The sequence below is a fragment of the Bos indicus genome, chromosome 18, assembly GCF_029378745.1.
Source record: "Bos indicus isolate NIAB-ARS_2022 breed Sahiwal x Tharparkar chromosome 18, NIAB-ARS_B.indTharparkar_mat_pri_1.0, whole genome shotgun sequence".
NCBI lineage: Eukaryota > Metazoa > Chordata > Mammalia > Artiodactyla > Bovidae > Bos > Bos indicus.
In genome coordinates this window covers 35,334,927-35,360,273 of record NC_091777.1, presented here as the reverse complement: position 1 = coordinate 35,360,273, position 25,347 = coordinate 35,334,927, and the positions used below count along the sequence as shown (strand labels likewise).

General features: G+C 50.4%; 3 protein-coding genes across 6 annotated transcripts in view; 2 read left to right on the top strand and 1 right to left on the bottom strand.

Annotated features, from left to right (window-relative positions):
* The first annotated feature begins 691 nt into the window (after window positions 1–691).
* Window positions 692–3,258, top strand: TRADD (TNFRSF1A associated via death domain). Its single transcript, XM_019979379.2, has 4 exons — window positions 692–842; window positions 1,733–2,010; window positions 2,093–2,291; window positions 2,427–3,258. Exons 1-4 carry the CDS (start codon window positions 692–694, stop codon window positions 2,735–2,737), a joined length of 939 nt encoding a protein of 312 aa, XP_019834938.2. The 3' UTR covers window positions 2,738–3,258.
* Window positions 3,259–5,913: 2,655 nt separating this feature from the next.
* B3GNT9 (UDP-GlcNAc:betaGal beta-1,3-N-acetylglucosaminyltransferase 9) lies at window positions 5,914–8,390 on the top strand. Its single transcript, XM_019979378.2, has one exon. It carries the CDS (start codon window positions 5,914–5,916, stop codon window positions 7,117–7,119), a length of 1,206 nt encoding a protein of 401 aa, XP_019834937.2. The 3' UTR covers window positions 7,120–8,390.
* PHAF1 (phagophore assembly factor 1) overlaps window positions 7,982–25,347 on the bottom strand; it is a 29,494-nt gene continuing 12,128 nt past the window's right edge. For all 4 annotated transcript variants that reach the window (XM_019979375.2, XM_070770747.1, XM_070770748.1 and 1 more), the window contains 13 exons: window positions 21,594–21,637; window positions 19,715–19,794; window positions 19,326–19,420; window positions 18,446–18,543; window positions 18,242–18,354; window positions 12,869–13,002; window positions 12,389–12,472; window positions 11,762–11,844; window positions 11,340–11,383; window positions 10,919–10,962; window positions 10,710–10,768; window positions 10,064–10,136; window positions 7,982–9,445 (listed from right to left, as the gene is read on the bottom strand). In XM_019979375.2, the coding sequence (XP_019834934.1) occupies window positions 9,359–9,445; window positions 10,064–10,136; window positions 10,710–10,768; window positions 10,919–10,962; window positions 11,340–11,383; window positions 11,762–11,844; window positions 12,389–12,472; window positions 12,869–13,002; window positions 18,242–18,354; window positions 18,446–18,543; window positions 19,326–19,420; window positions 19,715–19,794; window positions 21,594–21,637 (1,038 nt within the window). In that variant the 3' untranslated portion in view covers window positions 7,982–9,358. The remainder of the gene's footprint in view (window positions 9,446–10,063; window positions 10,137–10,709; window positions 10,769–10,918; window positions 10,963–11,339; window positions 11,384–11,761; window positions 11,845–12,388; window positions 12,473–12,868; window positions 13,003–18,241; window positions 18,355–18,445; window positions 18,544–19,325; window positions 19,421–19,714; window positions 19,795–21,593; window positions 21,638–25,347) is intronic.

The following is a 25,347-nucleotide window of genomic DNA, read 5'->3' as shown; positions in this document are numbered from 1 at the left end:
TAAACCTAAGTGGGGGCTCTGAGATCCCTGCTGCTGTTGTGTTCGACTCTGTGCGACCCCATAGAAGGCAGCCCACCAGGCTCCTCTGTCCTTGGGATTCTCCAGGCAAGAATGCTGGAGTGGGTTGCCATTTCCTTCTCCAATGCATGAAATTGAAAAGTGAAAGTCGCTCAGTCGTGTCTGACTCTTCACGACCCCATGGACTGCAGCCTACCAGGCTCCTCCATCCATGGGAGTTTCCACGCAAGAGTACTGGAGTGGGGTGCCATTGCCTTCTCCTGCAGGGATCCTCAAATATGAACTGAGGGCATATCAGGACATGAGTCTGGTTGTCCTGTGGGGGTGGGCACCATCCAGGAGGAGGGTGTCTCCAGTCAGCTTTGAAAAGAAAGACACCCTGCCCTGAGGAGGGGGGCAGAACTTCTTTGCTTTTACTGCAACATTGTCCCTCTCCTCTCCCACCCCTGTGACCCTGGGCTCTTTCTGAGAGAAGGCAGTGGAGGGACAGTCCTGACTACAACTCTTAGCTGAGCTAGGACCAGAAGCAAAAGGAGCTGCCTAGGGGATTATGAACTTACCTTCAAAAGTGTGCCATCTGGGTGGGGACAGCTGGGCCATGTGGGACTGGAAAGCTGTCTCCAGGGCTGGGCCGGGGGTGATCTGAATGCTTATCTCTGTCCCCAGGAGCAAGATGGCGGCTGGGCCAAATGGGCTTGAGGAGTGGGTGGGCAGCGCATACCTGTTTGTGGAGTCCTCACTGGACAAAGTGGTCTTGTCCGATGCCTACGCTCACCAGCAGCAGAAAGTGGCAATGTACGGGGCTCTCCAGACTGCCCTAGCAGGTGTGTGGCTGGGCAGGCACTTGGGGAAGAAAGGGCGGCCTGGGGCTTTTGTGGGCGGGGCCAGGGACTGAGACCCCCCCAACCTCTTCGACTCTGTGGGCTTGTGCTTAATCACTGGTTTGAGGAAAAGATTCCTTGGGGATGACAGGAGGAGGATGCCTGGTTATGTAGGGTCTTTCTTCTCTGGTACGCATAAGTGCCCTTCGGTATAGACTTGTGTCCCTGTGTCTGTGTGTAGTCTACCTATGTGTGCACTAATATTCCCCTACTCCATGCCCCTCCCCCACTCCCCAGATCAGGCCGCTTGCTCACTGCTTTCTACTTATCTTACATTACACTCTCTCTCTTCTTTTCCTCTCTCACTGCAGCACTCCTTGCCCAAGACCCTTCCCCAGTACCTCCCTTTCCAGCCTACTTTTCCCATCTGAGGGCAGAGGCCACAGGAGGTTGAAGCTGGTTGGGGGATCTGGCCCCAGCCTCAGAACAGCGAGAGCCCCTCTCCTTGGGAGGGGGGAAGCAGTACTAGGAGGCGGAAGACCTGAAACCTCCCGCCCACTGCATGGCCAGCTGCCTACCCAGAGGTCTGGGGTGCCCAGGGCAAACGCCCCTTTCTACTCTGCAAAGTCTCTTCTACGTTCCTTTTGTCAACCCTCATTTGAGGCTTCAGAGTGGCACCCACTCCGTCTCAGGGTGATCCTTGTGATAGGTCCTGGCCTTTATTCTGGGTTGTTGCTGTTTGCCTCATCATTCGGCTTCCCAGCCGGGAACTCTGGAGTATACCTGCGCCCCTAGGTGTCTGGGGGTGGGGGGGCGTCTCATCTCAGGCTTCATTCCTTCTCCGGCCTCATGGAGCATGGCCCCGCATGGCGCCTGACTGCCCGCCTCCGCAGAGAGTGGCGGGAGCCCCGACGTGCTGCAGATGCTCAAGATCCACCGCAGCGATCCGCAGCTGATCGTGCAACTGCGTTTCAGCGGGCGCCAGGCGTGCAGCCGCTTCCTCCGCGCCTACCGCGAGGGGGCGCTAAGAGCCACGCTGCAAGGGTGCCTGGCTCGGGCACTGGCCCTGAACTCGGTGCCACTGCAACTGGAGCTGCGCGCTGGCGCCGAGCAGCTGGATGCCTTGCTGACCAACGAGGAGCGCTGTTTGAACTGCATATGCGCCCAGAAGGTGCGGCCGGGCTGGGGCCAGGGTGGGGTGGGGCGGGAATTCGCTGCGGAGACCCCCACCGACGCCGCACTCTCCTCTCTAGCCTGACCGGCTCCGGGATGAGGAACTCACCGAGTTGGAGAATGCGCTCAGGAATCTGACGTGCGGTTCGGCGGGGGGCCAAGGAAGCGACGTGCAAGGCACTCCAGCCCCCTTGCAGTCTCTGGCACCTTCTCCGCCGGAGGAAAAACCGCCACCACCGCAGCCTGGCCAGACTTTTTTGTTCCAGGGTCAGCCCATAGGTGAGACTCTCGGAGAGAGGGAAAGGCAGGATCCTCAGGAGGATGAAGCTTGGGGAGGGGCGAGGTCTGGGCCGGATAGTTGTGGCGGGAATGGAAGGGTATCCCGAGCTCACTCCCTCCCCACTCTCTCTGCAGTGAACCGGCCGTTGAACCTGCAGGATCAACAGAAATTCGCCCGCTCAGTGGGCCTCAAGTGGCGCAAGGTGGGGCGCTCTCTGCAGCGCAGCTGCCGCGCGCTGCGGGACCCGGCGCTGGACTCACTGGCCTATGAATACGAGCGCGACGGGCTGTACGAGCAGGCCTTCCAGCTGCTGCGGCGCTTTGTGCAGGCCGAGGGCCGCCGCGCCACGCTGCAGCGCCTGGTGGAGGCGCTCGAGGAGAACGAGCTCACCAGCCTGGCGGAGGACTTGCTGGGCCTGGCGAATCCTGACGGCAGCCTGGCCTAGGCCGAGTACCAGAGAAAGGGGAGGTCGGTCAGTTGCCCAGCCAGGGTTTGGAGCACCTGGATGACCGTAGGTCCCTTCTGCTGCTACTGCTGACCTCTTGTCCACCATGCGACTCTGAGACCACACTTAGCAACCCCACTTAGCTGAGCTGCTGGAGCTGCTGCGCAGAGATGATGGAGGCCCTCTCCAGGAGTCAGACAAGCACCCACCATGTCTGCTGGGGTGCCACTGGGCGTTGTGTTCTAGATACTAGGATAGAGACAGAGTGAATGGGTCTCTACCCTAGTATCTAGAACAGACCTGCTGCAAGGTCTGCTTCACCTTCTCCCACCCTAAAAGAAGGGCTTTCAGCCAGACTTTACCTCTTCATTCATTATTATTCATTAAGGACCTGCTGTATCCTAGGCATCATCCTGGGTGCTGCAAATACTGTGGTGAACAAAACACATGATTCTTGTCCGTTGTCAGTTCACACTCAGTGTGGGACTCTGAATATAAAGTAATAAAATACGACCCATTTTTTGGATGTGAAAAATACAAGGGGTTGTGGGAACAACTGAGCAGGGGTCTAACCCAGGTTAGGGGTTAGGCTTCCTTGGGGAGAAATGAGTGTGAATATTGGGGCGGGGATGGAATGAGAGAAGGGCAGTATTCTTGACATGGCCAGCCTCAGGTGAAGTCTTGAGGAAGGTGAGAGGGAGGGGTATTAGAACAGAAGGTTTACAGTGGCTGGATCTAGGGGTGGGTGGATTTGCAGAGACCCATTGGAGAGTGGGGGAGGCAGAGGCATTTTACAAGAGTTTGGATTTTATCCGGAGGCAAGTGAGAGGCCTTTAAAGGGGTTTGACAGTTCAGGCTGGGAGTGAGGATTCAGAGGGAGAGAGAGTACAGTCCCCAGGCTGAGGCAGTTGGTAGCAGAGATGGAGGAAAAGGATGAACACTGAGAGCTGTTTAGGACAAAGGACAACAGGCCTGGTGACACTGAATGAGGAGAGAGGTGGGAGAGGACTCCAGAGTTTTGCCAGTTAGATGGGAGGAGCGATCTGCTTGGTGAAATAGGGGCCCTGGGGAAGGTGAAGCGCTTGCTCTGTTTGGGACAAGCTGGGCGTGATGTTCCTATCGAACACCAGGAGTTCAGGGATAGCTAGAGCTGTAGTTTGAGTTCAGGAGAGGGTCAAGGCTAAGGACTCTGAAATATACAGGCGGGAGTGGCTGGGACAGCCCAGGGGGAGGTCCTGAAGGACACCAACTGGAAAAAAAGAGCAACCCAAAGAGGAAGGAGGAAAACCAGATTGGAAGCCAGAGGAATGGCTCTACCTGCTGTGATGGAGGCTGAGAATTTGTGAAGGCCGAGGAGTGTCCACTGGAGTCAGGGAAAAGGTTACTAGGTGGAGGCTGTTTCTGGGACATAGTGGGGACAGCCTGATACCAGACCACAGGAGGGATGGGAGTGGAAGCAGTAGAGAAAGCCACAGATAGGAGAGGACTCCTGAAAAGTCTGTGAGCAGGAGGGTGAGGCCCAGGATGGAGGGTTTATTTTGGAAGGCAGAACACTGGTGGGAAGAAGTCAGAAGGAGCAGTCATAGCCACTGGGAAAGAAGATGGCGCTGGGCAGCAGTGCTGGTTCCCTAGTCTGCCCTCAGAAACTCCGGGGTGGGGTTGGGGGTGGGGTGGGCTTGTCTACTCCAGGCCCCACCTGGAGGCTCTGAGTTCCAGGGAGAGAGAGGTGGCAGCATAGCTGGGCAAGGTCTGGCCTCTCAGTCTTCACCTCTCTGCCTGCCTGGGTTCCGATCAAACCCTTTGCACACTGACCTACTTCTGGAGTTCCCCAAGCTGAACCAATCCCTGCCAGCCTGTCTGGCCTGCAGTGGGCCTAGGCGTGGTTATTTCCTCCTGCAGGAGGCTATGCTGGCCTGGGCCACCAGGGACTAGAGGACTCAGAACTGCCTCTGCAGAGATAGATTGAAGTGCTCACCTGTGAAGTTAAAGAAGACAGGGTTGGCCCCCTCTCCTGTATCCCTGCGGATGGGTAGGGAGAGGGGCAAGGGAGGACAGAGGAGTCCTGGATGGAATTCCGGAAGTCCTGGGCAGTGCTCTTACCTTCTGTCTGTCTGATCCTGGGCGAGTCACCTGACTCCCTGAGAAGGAGTACCCCCATCTGGGCATGACCCATGACAGCTGCTGGCAGAGCTGTGAGAACTGAGCAAGCAGTCGTCTTGGTCCTTGTGTGTGTGGTGTGTCTGCTGGCGGGCATGGCAGAACCAGGAGAAAGGAGACTCCATGTACCTGGGGAACCAGGGCTCCTGGTACGCAGAAAAGAGGCACTTCCAAGGATGGCCTGGGAGGGGCCAGGGGATGACAAGCCCGCCTGCGCTGCGGCTCCTGCCAGCCCAGGCCCTTCCGGCTCCGGAGAGGCAAGGGTGGGGAAACTAACCAAAAAGGCCAGTGCTTCTTCCTGTCCCCTGGAAAGGCAGAATTGGGCAGTTTTAAGTCAGAACGAAGACCAGAACTCACCTCTTGGAGCCTTCCGGAGAAATAGCTGACCGTGAGGATCCCTTTCAGGGATTAGTCTCCACTTGGAGACAGCTTTCCCGCGGCGCCAGGGCGGAGCTGAGCTCCAGATGTCCAGGCGTACACAGCTGTAGGGTCACGTGGCAGCGGCCCTGGCCCCCCTTCCTGCCAACGTTGCATTTGGCCCAAGCCCCGTCCATGGCCGCCCTTGGGACCCTGCGTTGAGCCCCGGAGGCCCCGGCATCCGGGGCCGCGCCACTCCCAAGGGCAGAAGGTGTGTCAGGATCCCAAGGACCGCCGTGGTGGGTAGGGATGGTTGGAAGGGATTCGGCCTCGGCGCGGGAAGGGGGTGGGGCCGAGGCTCCGCGTCTCTCGCCCCGGCTCTGGGGCACTGTCCTGGGCCGGAGCTGAGAGGGTGGCAGACGACTAAGAGGAGGAACCTCTTGTCCTTTCAGGGTGTCTATCCCAGTGGGGGGAGTTAGGGTCCAAAACAGGAGGACCCCGGAGGGGGGTGAACGACCAGTAGCCGGAGACCCCTGGCCTGTGGCCTCCCGCGGCCTCCCCTCCGGGAGCGCGGGGCGGTAGCCCCCGCCGCTGTTAGCTTCCACGTCGCGAGCCCCTGACTGAGTCTCTCCGCAGGGGGCGCGAGCGCCGGCCAGGCTGACATGAGGCGGAGGCTGCGCCTACGCCGAGAAGCGTTGCTCACGCTGCTCCTCGGCGCCACCCTCGGCCTCCTGCTCTACGCGCAGCAAGAAGGCGCGGCCCCGACGACGAGCGCGCCGCGAGCACAAGGGAGGGCGGCGCCGGGGCCCACCCCAGGGCTCCGTGTATTTCAGGCCCCGGACACGGGTGCAGCCCCTCCGGCCTACGAAGGGGATACGCCGGAGCCGCCCACGCCCACGGGACCCTTTGACTTCGGCCGCTATCTGCGCGCCAAAGACCAGCGGCGCTTCCCTCTCCTCATTAATCAGCCGCACAAGTGCCAAGGAAATGGCGCGTTCCCCCGCGGACCCGACCTGCTCATCGCCGTCAAGTCGGTGGCGGCGGACTTCGAGCGGCGCCAGGCCGTGCGCCAGACGTGGGGCGCTGAGGGGCGTGTGCAGGGGGCGCTAGTGCGCAGGGTGTTCTTGCTGGGCGTACCCAGGGGCACAGGCACAGTCGCAGGTGAGGCGGAAGCGGGCACTCAAACGCACTGGAGCGCCCTGCTGCGTGCCGAGAGCCGCGCGTACGCGGACATCCTGCTCTGGGCCTTCGACGACACTTTCTTCAACCTAACGCTCAAGGAGATCCACTTTCTGGCCTGGGCCTCCGACTACTGCCCCGACGTGCGCTTCGTTTTTAAAGGCGACGCCGACGTGTTCGTGCACGTGGGAAACCTGCTGGAGTTCCTGGCGCCGAGGGACCCGGCGCAGGACCTGCTTGCAGGTGACGTGATCGTGCAGGCGCGGCCAATCCGCGTGCGGGCCAGCAAGTACTACATCCCAGAGGCTGTGTACGGCCTGCCAGCCTACCCGGCCTACGCAGGCGGCGGCGGCTTCGTGCTTTCGGGGGCCACGCTGCGCCGCCTGGCCGGTGCCTGCGCGCAGGTTGAGCTCTTCCCCATCGACGACGTCTTTCTGGGCATGTGTCTACAGCGCCTGCGCCTCACGCCTGAGCCTCATCCTGCTTTCCGCACTTTTGGCATCCCTCGACCTTCAGCCGCACCGCACCTCCACACCTTCGACCCCTGCTTTTATCGCGAGCTGGTTGTAGTGCACGGGCTCTCAGCTGCTGACATATGGCTTATGTGGCACCTGCTGCACGGGCCGAACGGGCCAGCCTGTGCGCGTCCATGGCCTGTTCCTGCTGGCCCTTTCCAGTGGGGCCCCTAGCCTCCTATCACAGCTCTAAGCCCCCCTCATTCAGACCCAGTATATAAGTGGGAGGTAGCTTGAAGGGTAGGTTCCCCAGGTGGGTTAGTGCTGTGTATGTGGTTCTTCCCCATAAAGGGGTATCCAGGTGTCTGTCTGCAGAAGGCCCAGGGAATGAAGACTGAGCTTGGCTCCTGCTGACCCTCTCTACTGGGCCATGACCTGGAACCAATCCGATGGTGGCACTTTTGAGATAGCCAGGGCTGAGGTGGTGAAGAACCAGGCTCTTTGCCAAGCAGGTGAATATGCTTGGTCCTCCGAGCAGGGATGTGTGAGTGTATGTATGGGGGGAGGGGTGGCGGCAGAGGCTCATGAAGTCTAACCATGCTCCTTAGTTTAGAACCCCTAGAGTGATGCCAACAAATGCAGGTCTTTCTCAAGACTGGACCCCACAGGAAGGGATAAAAGGCCTGGCCTCAGTCCTCATGGAACCGGCAGCGATTCTGCCACAGCTCAATCTGAAAGTAGGTGTTTTGCTTCCTGTCTGCCCCTCCAGTTTGAATTGGTCTTAGCCCTGTCTAGGTCTTTAGATCTGCTTTCCTGGGGCCAGCCCCTCCTGAGCCCTGGACTAGGTGGAACACCTGGGATGGAGGCACACGGACTGGGCACACTGTCCTACCTGAAGTCTCTCCCCACCTCCAGCTACCCACAGGAGAAGAACCTACACCCATGTACCTATGCCAGTCTCCCACTGGAGTCTGTGCTGCCCCCTTCAGAGAAGCCAGGGAACCTCTTCTAAGATGATATCAGCTGTAAAATTCCCCATCTTCAACCACCCCCTTTCTCAAAAACAAACAAACAAAAAACACCAATGCCCCCAGGCTTATTTAGTACAAACATCCCAGCATCAGCACATGGGGAGCTGTTGCTGAGGGCACAGGTCTTTTATTGGAGGAGGGGTATGGGTAGGGCATGAGGAAGATTCCCCCATTCTAGGAGGATGGGAAGAGTCCTGGCTGCTCCACAGTGGGATGTGTGGGGGTCTCTGGCCAGGCCACCATCCACACGGGAAGACACTAATCAGTCACGAAGTCATGGGAACATCACACAAGAGCCTGGGGCTGGTCCCCCGCACATTCATTGTTAAACTATACAGGATGAGGCTGTACATGAATTAATTACAAAAGAGTCGTATTTACAAAAATATGTACACACATTTGAAAAACCTCACAAAATTGTCATCTATGTATCACAAGTTGCTAGACCAAAATATTAAAAATGGGATAAAATTATACATTTCTCTTCTCAATTCTTTTCAAAAGGATTAATATTTTTAAAGCACATATGCTTCTTTCCTTAGCAAGTCCCATGAAGAGGGAGCAGCCCAGCCCTCCACGAGCCCCAGAGGCCTTGAGCCGTGTGAAAGGGCCCGGCCGGGGGACACTGCCCAGAGTCAGGGCAGGAGAGCCAAGCCCACAGTGCAGAACAGAACGCTGAAACACACAAAAAAGGAGCAAGATGTCTTTGGCTAAAACTTTGGCATTAAATAAAACAGGCAAACAGAATGGAAACATGCAGCCCCACCAGCAACGTTGGGGCAAAGCAGGGGAACAGGTGACCTTGAAGGCTTGCTCCAAGACAGGTAGAGCCAGGTCTGGGCACATACCTTGATGGTAGAAAGTTGTGTTTCAACCACTTGGGTGTGCCTACTGGGCTTGGCAGGGAGCGCGTGCAAGAAAGAAACAGGGAAGGGCAGGTGGGCCACCTTGGCCACAGCCAGCTCATCAAGTAACTAAAGTGGATGTAGTGCAAAAGTCGCAACCAAGTACTATGGACAGGCTACCTGCTTGCCTTAAAGGTCACGTGGCAATGTTGGGCCAAAGGCAGGACCGTGTCCTTGTCTGGGTGCCTGTGTTCTCAGCCATAGAAAAGTCCCAAGTTTTCCCAATGTGTGTGGGACAAAGAGACAGAACTCTGTCTCCTTACATGTTAGTTGAGAGCTCCTGGCTCCAGGTATCAAGGCTCAGAGTTTGTGCTTCTCTTTGCAGTCTGTGTCCCCTGTTGGCACCAGCAGGCTGAGAACGGACTGAGGAATATCTGGGCCTCTTACCCCATGGCAGAGTGCCCAGCCTGAGCCCCACCTCAAAACACAACAGCCCTTCCACACTGGCAAGATGTCCAAGAAAACCCACGGGGTGGCCCACTGAACAGGATGCAATGCACAGTTCCACGGGGCAGAGGGGCAAGGGTCATGACGTTCCTAGGGGAGCTCCGCGGTTCTCAGGTGGGCACCAGGTCTGGGGGGGCCATAAAGGGTCACCGAGGCAATGTGGTTGTTCTGCATGACCTGGCGTAAGAAGAGGACAGTGAGGCGAGGGGGAGGAGTCGAAGGGATGTAAGCACAGCAAAACTCCCACAAAACCCCCAGTGGGATCAGTCCTGCGCTGTTATAGAAGAGAAGGCACGTGAGGCAGCACCTGTGTGTGCAACACACTTGCACATGGGGCTGGACTGACCCCTCCACACCCCCCAGGCTTGTGTTAAGGGTCATCTCTGCCCTTGTGTCTACCTGTTCCTCCGGGACACATAAACCTCACCATACCCATCTGTCCAGCCCTTCTGGAACTGCTAGGGGTCTGCTGAAGGTATGGCAACCAGATGGGAAAGCAGGGGCACTCCATTCTTCTCCCAGCCAGTGGGGCCTCAAGAGCCACTCGCCCCACCACACATTCATTCATATGGCATTTAAAGAACCCCCCCAATTCCTGCAGACAGAGCCCCACTTGCCCTGCGGTTCCCTTTGCTATTGTACTCATGTTTTCAAATATAAATGTGGGCTCCCCATTTCCCCTCATCTTGTTGGATGAGCCTGCCCAGCAGGCCCTTCAGGCCCTTCCCAATCTCTCTCCCCCATCACTTGCCTGTCCTTGACATGATCACCAGCCACTCAACCCCCAGGGCTTACCTCAAAGATCATCCGCTGAAGACCAAAGCAGAATGTGGAGCCAAAAGGGTTGGTGTTGTTTGGGGATGAGGACCTGAGGCCGGGGAAGCCAGAATTAGAGGGGCAGACAGAGACCTAGGCCAGCTGGGGCATCCAGTTCCCTTTGGGGTAGGGGCTGTTAGCCAGTGGTCCCTCGGGGCTCTGAGTGTGTTTCCCACATGGGTTCTTGAGGTCCGAGGCACAGTGATTGATCTCCCTCAAGCACCAAATCCTATGCAATCCAGCTGGCACAGAAGGGTATTATGTAATTGGACTGGAGTGTACAAAGTCAGGAGAGAGAGGGCACCTCAGACAGCAGGGCAACCAGTTACTGGGCTGTGAACTAAAGCAGGTAGCAGGTGTGATGGGGACAGCTAGTCAAACTGCCTCCCTCTCTGAGTAACTGGAGGTAGGAGGGAGAGGGGCAGCTATCCCAGGGGCAGCCCCTCTGGTTGCAAGTAAATGTGCAGAACTGTTGGCTGAGTTCTAACTCACAGGGCTGGGGCAGGAAGCATGTGGCAACATCAGAAATTCCTGCCAGTTTTAAGCCATACCCACTGCTAGGGTTCCCGGTCATTCTGGGTGGGGAGGAGGTGGGTGGGGGGATCAGAAAGTAACCCCCACTCACCTGTGCAGGACCACAGGCTTCTCCACAGGGTGTCCCAGGAGCTCCTGGATGTTGTCCCACTAAAAGAGGGATGAGGGTGACAGGGGATTAGTAGGGACTCGACCCCACTATGACCAATGGCTGGCCCAAAGGACACAGGCACCCAGACTGTTGGCAGGCTCATACCCTCCTCATTTTCAGACTGTCAGGTGGGAAAAATAGCAGCTCACCTTGCTGTAGGTTGTGCATGTTTCTGTCTGACCCTCTGTGTTCTCTGAAAAGAGAACACAGCATGGTTGGTAGCTGGCCTGGCCTGGATTCAATTCCACATCTGCTCAGATAGATGGCTCAGCCCACCTGCGACCCCAGCCCTCGCCGCACTATGCACTGGGCTTGAAGTTTGGAAACCAACAATCCCACAGGCACAGGATAAGACCTTAAGGGCTTCCAGAAGACTACAGACCAAGAACCACGTGGCCCCCAGAACCAAGAGCCCAACCCAGAGGAGCTGAGGCTCTGAGGAGAAGCAGGTGGGCAAAGAGTCCTCACATCCAACCACTGCCACCCTCTCTGCTTGGATCATCATCTCTTTGAAGCATGAGAGACTGACTCTAAAACCCTTTCCTTACCCTGAGTACACTGACTACTCACCTCTCTTTACGGTTAGGGGGATCTTGAACTCACAGCGGTGATAACTAGAGAGAGAAGGGAGACGGGTAAAGGTGGGACCCCTTGGGAGACCTGACCACCCCCACATCTCAACTCTGCATCCCAGGAAGAACAGGATCGAGCACACCTGCTCAAAGCCCTGGAGAGGCCAGATTTGGGCCCTAGAGTCAAACCAGAAAGGGCACAGCCGGGGGTCTCTGAAGACCCTATCACCTCAGATAAGAGGCCAAGCTTTCTGAATCCATTTCTCTATTTGTGAAATGGGTATAAATGGAGAGATATAAGGTAATGGACACTGTACCAGGAACAGAAAACACTCACGAAATCGTTTACTTTTCATGAATTAGCAAACATCCAAGGCCGCAAGCTCTCTTTCCTGGAGGGGCAGGTGCAGGAATACTCACATATTAAAATTATAATGTCCAGGGTAATTGGTATGCAGGACAAACTTCTTCACTTTGTGTGTATTCGCATCAAAGAGAATGTCCTGGGATAGAAAACAAGGATGCTCAAGTGGGTAAAGTTACTGAGGCGGGCAGGGTGCTTTCGAGGACATGTCCTACTCGAAGACACCCACTCCACAATGGGGATGCCCTTGGGGAACAGCTCTGACCCAAACAACAACCAAAGGGACAGCTGAGGCCTAGCACAATGCGACGATGACACACACCCAACCATCTCCAGGCCTCCTCATTCCAAACCTTGTACCAGTAGGCCCCACAGGCAGAGGGCTACAGCTCCCACTGCTTGGGAACTCAAACATGGTCAGGGAGATCTTCCCTGACAAAAAGCACCAGATTAAAAATGTAACTGAGCACAGATTTTGCCTTAAAAGCTAATGAGAAGATTCAGGGCCCCCCTGACTGTCAAGGGGCTCAGGGAAGCTGGTTGTTCTGAAAGCCAGGACCTGCCAGATCCTTCTGGCTTCCACAGGCCAGCACAGTTAAAGCTGCAAGTGTACACACAGGCCTGCCCAGCACACTGCACACCCCCAGGGAAATGGAACAGTTCTCTAAGGAATCACAGCTTACCACTCCAAGAGTGAAGTAGTTAAAAAAGTAGTCATTGCACTTGGATGGAACTTGCTTATGAGGAGAAGGAGAATGAATCTTCATCTGTTGGGGAAAAAATAATAATGAATTAAAATCCAATCCATTAATACAGCTCTTGGATGAAATGAGTCTACAAGTTGTGTTTCTTGTATGATAGTCATCTGTTGGGTAAGCAAGAGCATGAGAGTCCCTGATGCTGGTGCTGAACAACCCAGACGGCTTCGGTTGACTATAGACTGGGCCCTGGTCTCCAAGGAAAGGGAGAACAATCTGATCAACAGGGGTCAGAAGACAGCTTTCAATTTACTTCTCCATCAGTTTTTTACTTTTTTTCCATTAGCTTTAATAGAACAGGTTCTATGGGAAAACAGCAGTTCATATTTATTCACTATTAAGTTCAAGTTGATTAAATAAAAAGAGCAAGATCACCTATTCACTTTATAAACACACTTCCCCTACCTTATCTTCTGACTTGTAGAAGACCTTGTGTGGAGAGCCAAGCATGCTAAGAACATCTTGACAGGAATCACCAAAATACACTGAGCGTTCAAATACCCGCATCTTGGCATCTGCTAGCAGGCCAGGTCCACAACCTGCAGAGAATAAGTAGAGGTGGTCAGGTTCCCAGTCAGGGCATGGAACCCTGCGGCCCAGGGTCCGGAGCCCCAGAGAGGCCAGTGGCTGCATGCTGCATTACCAGGTTTGGCTGAGGGGCAAGACCGCATGTAAGTAGAAATACCAGGTCACCAGTACTTGAGATGCTACAGGAGATCACTCTCTACTCAAAATAATGCCAGAGACTCACTCAATCCCACAGAAGTAACATGGAGCTCTGGAAATGTCACTCACTGACTCACCTAATATTTAGTCATTGACACCCTGGGCTAGGACAGACACTCTGCTAGATGCTAAGGGAACAACGGTGAGAAAAACAGGTGCAATCTCTGCCCACGTTGGAGCTCACGGTGTAAAGGTTCACCATCACACAACTGTGGTACAACAAACAGCAGCATAGGTGCTATGGAAATATACACATGGGCGCCATTATCTCCTGCCACTTTCCGGTTCCCAACAAGACAGAGGATTTACGATAACAAGTACTTCTCAGTGGTAACCCCCAACCTGAGACTGGACCGGAAGATCACTCTATAAAAGAGCCAAGAGCTAAGCACCCATTAACTTACTCCCTAACTCTACAAACACTAACACCCAACAAGAGACAAACCAGGAAAGTGGGTGAAAATGGAAAACCTGATTTGCCAAAGCTTTCTTCTTTGGGAACAATCTTTAAACTCTGACTTTGTCTAATACATTTAAAAAATGATTCTAGTTAAATACACACACACACACACACACACACACACACACACACGTGGTTGTGGAATAGCAACGAACATACCAACAGTAAAATTTCCCTCATTCTGTGGATGGGAAGACAGAGTGTTTTGCCCAAAATTATAAAAGGAAGCTAAGAATCCGAGGAGGAATAATTTCTGGTACCATGATAATCACCACTATCACCTTACTCTGCATAGGGCTTTACAGCTGACAAAGCTCTTTCTTGTACAATAAAAGCTGTTTCAAATCCCACTCCTCACACACACAGACAAAGCTGTGTGTAAATCAGGGGAAAAAAGCATAGTTCACATTAACTTCCGTGTATAAATCCTGCAAACAGGAGACGGCAAGAGTTAACATCAACATTCTAGGAATCAGTGAACTAAGATGGACTGGAATGGGTGAATTTAATTCAGATGACCATTATATATACTACTGTGGGCAGGAATCCCTTAGAAGAAATGGAGTAGCTATCATGGTCAACAAAAGAGTCTGAAATGCAGTACTTGGATGCAATCTCCAAAATGACAGAATGATCTCTGTTCATTTCCAAGGCAAACCATTCAATATCACAGTAATCCAAGTCTATGCCCCGACCAGTAATGCTGAAGAAGCTGAAGTTGAACAGTTCTATGACGACCTACAAGACCTTCTAGAACTAACACCCAAAAAAGATGTCCTTTTCATTATAGGGGACTGGAATGCAAAAGTAGGAAGTCAAGAAACACCTGGAGTAACAGGCAAATTTGGTCTTGGAGTACAGAATGAAGCAGGGCAAAGGCTAATAGAGTTCGCCAAGAGAATGCACTGGTCATAGCAAACACCCTCTTCCAACAACACAAGAGAAGACTCTACACATGGACATCACCAGATGGTCAACATTGAAATCAGATTGATTATATTCTTTGCAGCCAAAGATGGAGAAGCTCTATATAGTCAGCAAATACAAGACTGGGAGCTGACTGTGGCTCAGATCAGAACTCCTTATTGCCAAATTCAGACTGAAATTGAAGAAAGTGGAGAAAACCACTACACCATTCAGGTATGACCTAAATCAAATCCCTTATGATTATACAGTGAAAGTGAGAAATAGATTTAAGGGACTAGATCTGACAGACAGAATGCCTGATGAACTATGGATGGAGGTTTGTGACATTGTACAGGAAACAGGAATCAAGATCATCCCCAAGAAAAAGAAATGCAAAAAAGCAAAATGGCTGTCTGGGGAGGCCTTACAAATAGCTGTGAAAAGAAGGGAAGCAAAAAGCAAAGGAGAAAAGGCAAGATATAAACATCTGAATGCAGAGTTCCAAAGAATAGCAAGGAGAGATAAGAAAGCCTTCCTCAGTGATCAATGCAAAGAAATAGAGGAAAACAACAGAATGGGAAAGACTAGAGATCTCTTCAAGATAATTAAAGATACCAAGGAAACATTTCATGCAAAGATGGGCTCGATAAAGGACAGAAATGGTAGGGACCTGACAGAAGCAGAAGATATTAAGAAGAGGTAGCAAGAACACACAGAAGAACTGTACAAAATAGAGCTTCACGACCCAGATAATCATGATGGTGTGATCACTCACCAAGAGCCAGACATCCTAGAATGTGAAGTCAAGTGGGCCTTAGGAAGCATCACTACGAACAAAGCTAGGGGAGGTGATGGAATTCCAGTTGAGTTATTTCAAATCCTGGAAGATGATACTGTGAAAGTGCTGCACTCAATATGCCAGCAAATTTGGAAAACTCAGCAGTGGCCACAGGACTGGAAAAGGTCAGTTTTCATTCCCATCCCAAAGAAAGGCAATGCCAAAGAATGCTCAAACTACTGCACAATTACACTCATCTCACACGCTAGTAAAGTAATGCTCAAAATTCTCCAAGCCAGGCTTCAGCAATACGTGAACCGTGAACTTCCAGATGTTCAAGCTGGATTTAGAAAAGGCAGAGGAACCAGAGATCAAATTGCCAACATCCGCTGGATCATGGAAAAAGCAAGAGAGTTCCAGAAAAACATCTATTTCTGCTTTACTGACTATGCCAAAGCCTTTGACTGTGTGGATCACAATAAACTGTGGAAAATTCTGAAAGCGATGGGAATACCAGACCACCTGCCCTGTCTCTTGAGAAACCTGTATGCAGGTCGGGAAGCAACAGTTAGAACTGGACATGGAACAACAGACTGGTTCCAAATAGGAAAAGGAGTACGTCAAGGCTGTATATTGTCACCCTGCTTATTTAACTTCTATGCAGGGTACATCATGAGAAACGCTGGGCTGGAGGAAGCACAAGCTGGAATCAAGATTGCAGGCAGAAATATCAATAACCTCAGATATGCAGATGACTCCACCCTTAAGGCAGAAAGTGAAGAGGAGCTAGAGAGCCTCTTGATAAAAGTGAAAGAGGAGAGTGAAAAGGTTGGCTTAAAGCTCAACATTCGGAAAACTAAGATCATGGCATCCGGAGCCATCACTTCATGGGAAGTAGATGGGGAAACAGTGGAAACAGTGTCAAACTTTATTTTTTGGGGCTCCAAAATCACTGCAGATGGTGATTGAAGCCATGAAATTAAAAGACGCTTACTCCTTGGAAGGAAAGTTATGACCAACCTAGACAGCATATTGAAAAGCAGAAACATTACTTTGTCAACGAAGGTCCATCTAGTCAAGGCTATGGTTTTTCCAGTGGTCATGTATGGATGTGAGAGTTGGACTGTGAAGAAAGCTGAGCACTGAAGAATTGATGCTTTTGAACTGTGGTGTTGGAGAAGACTCTTGAGAGTCCCTTGGACTGCAAGGAGAACAGTCCATCCTAAAGGAGATCAGTCCTGAATATTCCTTGGAAGGACTGATGCTGAAGCTGAAACTCCAATACTTTGGCCACCTGATGTGAAGAACTGACTCATTTGAAAAGACCCTGATGCTGGGAAAGATTGAGGGCAGGAGATGAAGGGGACGACAGAGGATGAGACGGTTGGATGGTATCACTGACTCAATGGACATGGGTTTGGGTGAACTCCAGGAGTTGGTGATGGACAGGGAGGCCTGGCATGCTGCGGTTCATGGGGTCACAAAGAGTTGGGCATGACTGAGGGAGTGAACTGAACTGAACTGATAAATCCTGCACTTAGGTAAGCATGGGTGACCTATGGAAACCACTGAAAGTCCTGTCAAACTAGACTGGGTGCCCAAAGTCTGCAAGTACCAGATCCTTGTGAATGTCCACACAGGGCGGTACGGGAGGCACCCTTCTTGTCTCACTTTCTTGTCTCACTCTATCTGAAGTCTCCTCAAGTAAAGGTACCCTTAGTTTCTCAGGGAGACTATTTTAGTTTCTGATTCCTTTGAGTGAGGGAATCATTACTGTGGGGATCAAGACAGTTGAATGGCATCACTGTAGTCACTCTCCACAGGAACTCTTAGTGAGTACTGGGTGGGATAATAACTTAGTGAGGTCTTGACTTAAGGTGTTTCCCCCACTGATCTTGTAGGCAGTGTGATGTGACTGCTGGGACTGTCCTGTCAGGGTGGTGGTCAGAACTGGCTGAGACCCCCTACTCTCAACAGGCTCCTCTTGCTGTCACCTGGTATACTTACACCACCCTTGATTACCCCACTGCTTCAAGCAGCAATCCTCCTGAGACGACCTCAACTTCTTTTTTGAGATGCCACATCTCAATTCTTTAAAAAACTACAGTATAAGCACAATGCTCCTTTAAGTAGCTGGTGTTCTGCCATGGCTAGAAAACCACATTTTAAGAAATTTATAACCTGGAGTCTTTGAACTGTCTAATTGTTCAGGGGAGTGAGTTTACAATTTACTTGCTAGATTATTAGCAGTTGAGAACTGATGCCCCAGACACTGAGGGAAGACCCCAGCTTATAAACAAAGGCTGGCTAGACTATGAGCTCCATGAAGGCATAGGCTCCTTCATGGAGCTCACAGTCCCCAGGTCATCTTTACAGAGGCAAACTCCACACTGGATGATCTTTGTATCCCTAAGCATAATCCAAAGTTCGAAGGAGCTGAGACTGTCCACACAAGAAAATCACAGGATGAGGTGTGGATCCTAGAGAGACTGGCTACTGAAGGCAGCAATTCTTTTTGTTTGCTATCAGCAAAACTGAGCAGGGTATGGCCAAATCACAATTCAACAAGTTCCTCTTGCCAGTCTACTCTGTGAAATGAGCACAAACGGTGGAAAATGAGAGAACACGCAACACTGAGCCTGTAAGATACACCTCTAGGACCCGGGCACCACTGCAAAACTAAGTACACAGAGACTGATGTACATGTCAAGGGAAGCAGTTTTACTGTCATTTATAAGACCTGCTCAAAATAAAACTATGTCTTATTCCTTCACAAACAAACTAAAACTTCTAACCATAAACGTCAGCACCATTTGTCTTCTACCAACTATCCCTAAGGACGTGGGATTTTAGACCATCTCGACAAGGCTATAATGGAGAACCCACCACCCCAAAGCCAGGAACTGACCTGCGGCAAGGAGGCGGAGTCGTAAACCTGAGGGTCCAGTTCCATCCCGGAGAACATCCACACTCTCAGCATACACGTTGCCCAGGAAACAGCTCAGGGGCATCACGGGCGCCCTGGGGGAAGGCACAGAATGAGCAGAGACTTTGTCCTCCCTCCCAGGGAGCCCATGGCCTTAGCATGAAGCCTGTGCTCCCCCACACATACTTGGTATCCTGTAGGCTGTTCCCACTGTAGATATACATTCGTTTCACAGTTGCTCCGTGGGGTATCTGAAGAGAAGCCAGACCATGGGCAAAATTGGGCTGCAAACACAGGATAAATGTTTTACTAAAAGCACACTGCAGGCCCTGGCATTTTCCCAATACTCATGGTCTTCGAGAACTGGCTAGTCACCAAAGTAGGGAATTTAGAAGAGGAATATCTCAGTTTCAGACACAACTGTACTACTGGTACTTCCTTATTTGGTACGCATTTTCTGTATCCATTTTCTCACTGGGTATTGTTATCTGCAGTGTGGAATGGTTTCTGAGAAACTTTGAAATTTGCTCATTTTATTTATCAAGGTATTAAAAAAAAAGAACTGGCCAGGTCAAAGCACAGTCTGATCTGTCTCCAAGTCAAAAAATTCACTAAACCATGCAAGTTCACCTTTAATTTTACTTAGTTTTCCTTTCCTTCATCAGGGAGAAAATGTAGAAATGCCTTCTTTAATAAAATATAAAACTTACAAAAAACTATCATTTCATAACACTAAGGATGCCATTGTCGAAGGATGAATTCTCTCAAATTCTAGGCCACTGAGAAAAACTGTGGTGATTTGGAGTTTTAAAGCACATGACATAGATTTCCCTCTGAAGAGCGAGCTCGACCTCACTTCAGTTGGAAGCGCCCTCCTCCTGGGAATGCCAGCCTGGGCTTTGTTCTGTCAACTTCACCCACTGTACCCCCAAGTGGCCTCTGAAGACCTCAGAGATTAAGGGAACCAAAGGAAGGGTACCTATCCAGCCTCCTCCAATGGTACTGTCTTCTGCCCCCTATCACCGGGGCACTGGGCAATAAAGATAAGGGAAAGAAAAAGGCTAACCTCGTACTTGGGAGCCTCGGTCCAGGAATCTAGCTGAAAAGAGAAAGACAATCCTCTGAAGTTGAGGTGGAAGAGCTGCTCAGCAGAGTTGTACACTGTGGAAGTGGGGAGAAGAAAATGACAAGGTTGAATGGCATCCGAAGCTGTGAACACAAACCAGCCTGACAGGGAATAATGACTGGTGGTGACTGGCAACACTTTCATTGTGTCTCATTTCTGAACTGACTTACTTGGCTGAAAACCATGGGAGAGAGCTTTCCTTCACACCCAAGTACCGGCCCCCAAATCTGATAGGAGCTTTGAGGTTGGGGCTGGCATGGCACCACTTGCCAGATTTATTACTATTGGCTGCCACAGATGACCAGAGGAATCAGATGGACTGGGCTTACCTCCAGGATGGGTTGCACCAAAAGACTGGTCAATCTGCTCAATGGTGGGAGCTATGGCTTGAGAATTGAAATGCACGCCACTGAAAAACAAAGATGCTTTTTAATACCAGGCTTGTAGGATGCACTCACAGGTTATTAGAGATGGTGGCTGGAAGAGTTACTCTTAAAATACATGGGAGTTGAGTTTATAATTATATAAAAATAAAGGTTTAACTATAGAACTTTTAAATAAGAGACAATTAATGAGGTCAGAAATAGTCAATTCTCCTGAGGCTGATACAGAGGATTAGCCCTCTAGGACCTCCCAAGACATCTATGGTGACCAGACCCAGTTCAGAAGGAAGTAAATCCAGCCTTAGCCCCATGGCATTTGGACTTGGATAAGAAATAGTCATAGAAATAGACATTGTTAATGTGTTTTCTCAGAATGCCTATGAGTAGTTTGTCTTGAAAAGGAACTTTCTTAAAAGGGGGATGAACATTTTAAATGTAGGATACAGCCAAGCAAGGCAGCTTGTTTTCCTAAGAAGCAGAAGAACCAGCACTCATCAGCTGGGTGAATGGGTAAGTGGATGGGGAGGAATGATCCCAAGTAAAGGAAAAATAGCTGGGAGGGGGTGGGCTTGGGAGCAAAGAGGAGCATATGATTTCAGATGATGAGCACGAAGATAAGTCATTTCTAACTTTAAGGAGAATGCTTAAAGGTTAAGAATATTTTTTAAAAAAATGAGTATCACTTATGGAACACCTCTTCATTTTAAACATGTTATTAAGTATAGTTAATTTACAATATTGTGTTAATTTCTGCAATACAGCAAAGTGATTTAATTATATATATATATATTCTTTTTCACATTCTTTCCATTATGGTTTATTACAGGATATTGAAAATAGTTTCCCATGCTACACAGTAGGACCTTGCTGTTTATCTAGTCTGTATATAACAGTTAGCATCTAGAGCACCTCTGTTTTTAACCAGGCACTGCGCTATATGCTTTATCAGCATTATCTCATTTAGTTTTCCTAACTCAGCAGCCAGATGTATGCTTTCACTTCTCTGATGAAAAAACAAGCTCAAAGAGGTTAAGTGACTTGCCTAATTTTGCAGAGTAATAAAATGAAGTCATAACTCAAACCCAGGGCAGCCTGACTCTTGACCCCTCGCTTACCCACCAGTGACTCTTAAGAAGGTAAAGAGAAGCCAGACCTTGAGGTACGGAACGCCCCATCAAGACTAAGAGATAACCAGAATTTGTAGGGGTCAGTGCTATTATGCATCTGGTTTATCCACTTCTCTATCGGCAGATATTGCTTGAAACAATCCAGGAACTGATCCCTTTGATATCCTCAAAAAAGGAAGCTTGTTAACGAAGCTTACTGAACAGAATATTCTAGATGCCAGCACAGCAACTTACCATATGGGGGCTGAAATATTTGTGCACCATAGAGGCTATTCCCATTTTCATTCTAAAAAGCAGATTTTGCCCCCCTACCTCGCTCCCCTTACAAATAGTGATCCTTTCAGCATTCTCTAGCATAGGCCTCAGAGGCAGCTATATCTGGTTGGTCCCACCTTTGTTGGTCACGAAAAGGTAAAAAGGTGCCAAAAGAAGCTGTGCAGGGAACGGCAGCTATGACCCTGGGGACAGTCACAGACTAAGGTCCGGCTTTGTGGCGGGACTAAGGAAACTGACCCAAATGGAAAGTGCTTCATACACAGTGTGTTCTGAATAAGCTTTCCTTCTCTTCCCCAGGAAACGGAGTGGACTTGGAGGCTGCCTGAGGCAATCATGGCAACCGGCTGTAATCCCAGAACTGTTGAGGATAGAAATGAGCCCATGTGTGCCAAGCCTAGGACACAAACCAGGAGAAAACTTACCAGTATTTTAACTTTACTTTAGTCAAGTCATATACTTCAATCACCTAAAAACAAAAAACAAATGTTTAAGATCTATTAGAACTCTGCAGTTGAAAAAGGTTAATTAGAAAAGACATTTATAGAGCAGTGAGGAAAAAAATAATCACTAGCTGAAACTGTCCTGAAGCACTACACATTTTGTCTGTCTTTATTTTTAAATCTGGAAGAAAAACCCATACCACACACGGCATAAACTCATCTTCCCCCTCTCTCTAGAGGATGGTTCAACAGATGTCCGTGGACACTCTGGGTCAAGTTTTTGTATCTAGTCTACAGCTGGGTCATACATAAGACTGCACATACCACGCGACAGGACAGTAAAACCCTCCACAAAAACAAATTCAAGCAGCTTGTGACAGTTGTAACCTGTAAGGGGAATATTGAGCCCCTTTTCTTTCATGCTATACTTTGTTGTATTATAAAAACCCAAATCAAGTCACTTTCAAAAACAGTTTCAAAATATTGTGGTTTACCAAAAAAAAAAGACCGGGGGTGAGGGGGTGGAGGGAGGTGGTCTATCTTATTAGAAAACAAGTCATTTTATTAGCCTAGGTCCACTGTGACAATATTGCTATATCCCTAATGAAGAGCATCTGGTCCAACCTGGAGAACCTCAGGACCCTTGTGAAGTTTCTAAGGGTTCAGCTGATGAAATGCCAAGAACTCAGGGAGGAGACAAAGGAAAAGGCATTGAACATCCAGCCACTAGTGATGCCAAGTAATCCCCATCTGAAGTCTTTGATGTCCATGGCATCAAAGGCTAGATGTCTAGCCAGTAGCATAGCTGACTGAGGATAGGCGAACCATCTGCTTTCCCCAGCTGGGAGATTTGGCTCCCACCGCAGAAGCACAAGCAGAGCTGGTTCACTCTGTTTGCCCTGACAACCAGGGCTTCATTCTGGGAAGGACTGTGGACACTGGGTGACGGGGCACCTGGCACTGTCACAGGAACAGAGACATAACAGGCAGTTCACTTGTGGTCAGACCTGTCCCCAACTTGGAAAACTACGAGCTGGGCTCTTCTTAACTATAAGGTGCAGCTATTCTGATCCTACATGCTGCTAAGAATCACCATCTCTGCTGGGCTGTTGGAGCATTTCCATCTACCCTTTCCTATGCTACCAGTATATGCCGTTCACTGGTCCCACCGAGTTAGGCTCTTTGAGGTCTGGCTCATTAGTTTGCACCAAAGGGTACACAACACATGTCAGGGAGTCTGCCTGGGATGAAGCTAGCTAACGGTAATATGAAGCTCAAAAACATGCAAAGAGGTGCTGAGGGAGGTCATGCAAGGGTAGAGGAATAGTTGTGATTCATGACAATATCTTCAGAAAGCTGGGGCATGGCAGTATATTATGCTAAATGGGTATGCCATTTTACTGAGGTCAGGGTCCCAGGCTGCCAGAGGCCTCCGACCCTCAGCCAGAACCTCTGCTCGTGCAGCAGGAGTAGCACTCTGCCCCTCTGACTGCTACCACTATGGCTGACCAATTGGTCTCCCAAGGGCTGCCCATCACTCAGCCGGTGGGCCTCCAGAATATTCTTCCTGTGACACTATGGCACGAGTGACATGAAGGACTCCAAGATGGTCAGCACTCTGGGTCCCTTGCCAGAATCAACAAGCAGATTTTCGCCTATAGATGCTTGCTGAACCATAGGGACAGATAGCTAGGGAAATCTGAAAGCCATGGTTTTCTACCCTCTGGGCTGGAAAAGACCTTGATTTCTCCAGAGAAGTTATGGCAGCAGACAAGATAGGAAAGGAAAAGACAGGTGGCTGTACAAATTGTGACTTGTGAAGCTTCATTCCACAGGGCTCTCTCACAGTCAGGGAGTGAGAGGATAGGGGAACTGCAGGGACAGCAGTGCGGAGAGGCGACTTCTGAAGCCCTTGTATGGTGGGGCAGGCAGACTGGTCAGGTCAGACTTGGTACCTGAGGGATTGCTTCCTCAGTTTCCATACTCTCAGGCAGGGCCCCAGCCCTCCCTTCACAGGGACTCACAGAAGGCAGAGAGATGGTTCTACTCTTATCTCTTTTCCCACTCAAGGGTACTTTGAATTCCTTGCATTTCTGCATAGTATGCTCACACACTTTTATCCCATTTATTTCCCACATTCATCAACAGAACCTAAGCCATTTCTATTCCCAGCAGCCAGTCGTTATGCTCTAGTAATACAGAGTTAAAAGCCTGGTGTCAGGTAGACTGCTTATCTTCTGTCCCTCTGTTGTCTCACAAGTAAGCCATACCACTCATGGGCTTGTTAGGATTAAATTAGGAAATGCATGGGAAGCACTCAGCCACGTGACTAACAGGTACTAAAGTGAAGTTGCTCAGTCGTGTCCAACTCTTTGTAACCCCATGGACTGTAGCCTACCTGGCTCCTCCCTCCATGGGATTCTCCAGGCAAGAGTACTGGAGTAGGTTGCCATTTCCTTCTCCAGGGGAACAGGTACTAAGTGCTCACTAAATATATTTTCCTCACCATGCTGAAATTCTGCCATAGGCTGCCTATCTACCCTCCGCTGTTGCCCATTTAGATTCAGTTCAGTTCAGTCGCTCAGTCGTGTCCGACTCTTTGCGACCCCATGAATCGCAGCATGCCAGGCCTCCCTGTTCATCACCAACTCCCGGAGTTCACCCAAACTCATGTCCATTGAGTCACTGATGACATCCAGCCATCTCATCCTCTGTCGTCCCCTTCACCTCCTGCCCCCGATCCCTCCCAGCATCAGTCTTTTCCAAAGAGGCAACTCTTCGCATGAGGTGGCCAAAGTATTGGAGTTTCAGCTTTAGCATCAGTCCTTCCAATGAACACCCAGGACTGATATCCTTTAGAATGGACTGGTTGGATCTCCTTGCAGTCCAAGGGACTCTCAAGAGTCTTCTCCAACACCACAGTTCAAAAGCATCAATTCTTCGGCGCTCAGCCTTCTTCACAGTCCAACTCTCACATCCATACAGGACCACTGGAAAAACCATAGCCTTGACTAGACGGACCTTTGTTGGCAAAGTAATGTCTCTGCTTTTGAATATGCTATGTAGGTTGGTCATAACTTTCCTTCCAAGGAGTAAGCGTCTTTTAATTTCATGGCTGCAATCACCATCTGCAGTGATTTTGGAGCCCCCAAAAATAAAGTCTGACACTGCTTCCACTGTTTCCCCATCTACTTCCCATGAAGTGATGGACCAGATGCCATGATCTTAGTTTTCTGAATGTTGAGCTTAAAGCCAACCTTTTCACTCTCCTCTCTCATTTTCATCAAGAGGCTCTTTAGTTCCTCTTTACTTTCTGCCGTAAGGGTGGTGTCATCTGCATATCTGAGGTTATTGATATTTCTGCCGGCAATCTTGATTCCAGCTTGTGCTTCCTCCAGCCCAGCGTTTCTCATGATGTACTCTGCATAGAAGTTAAATAAGCAGGGTGACAATATACAGCCTTGACGTACTCCTTTTCCTATTTGGAACCAGTCTGTTGTTCCATGTCCAGTTCTAACTGTTGCTTCCCGACCTGCATACAGGTTTCTCAAGAGACAGGGCAGGTGTTCCGGTATTCCCATCGCTTTCAGAATTTTCCACAGTTTATTGTGATCCACACAGTCAAAGGCTTTGGCATAGTCAGTAAAGCAGAAATAGATGTTTTTCTGGAACTCTCTTGCTTTTTCCACGATCCAGCGGATGTTGGCAATTTGATCTCTGGTTCCTCTGCCTTTTC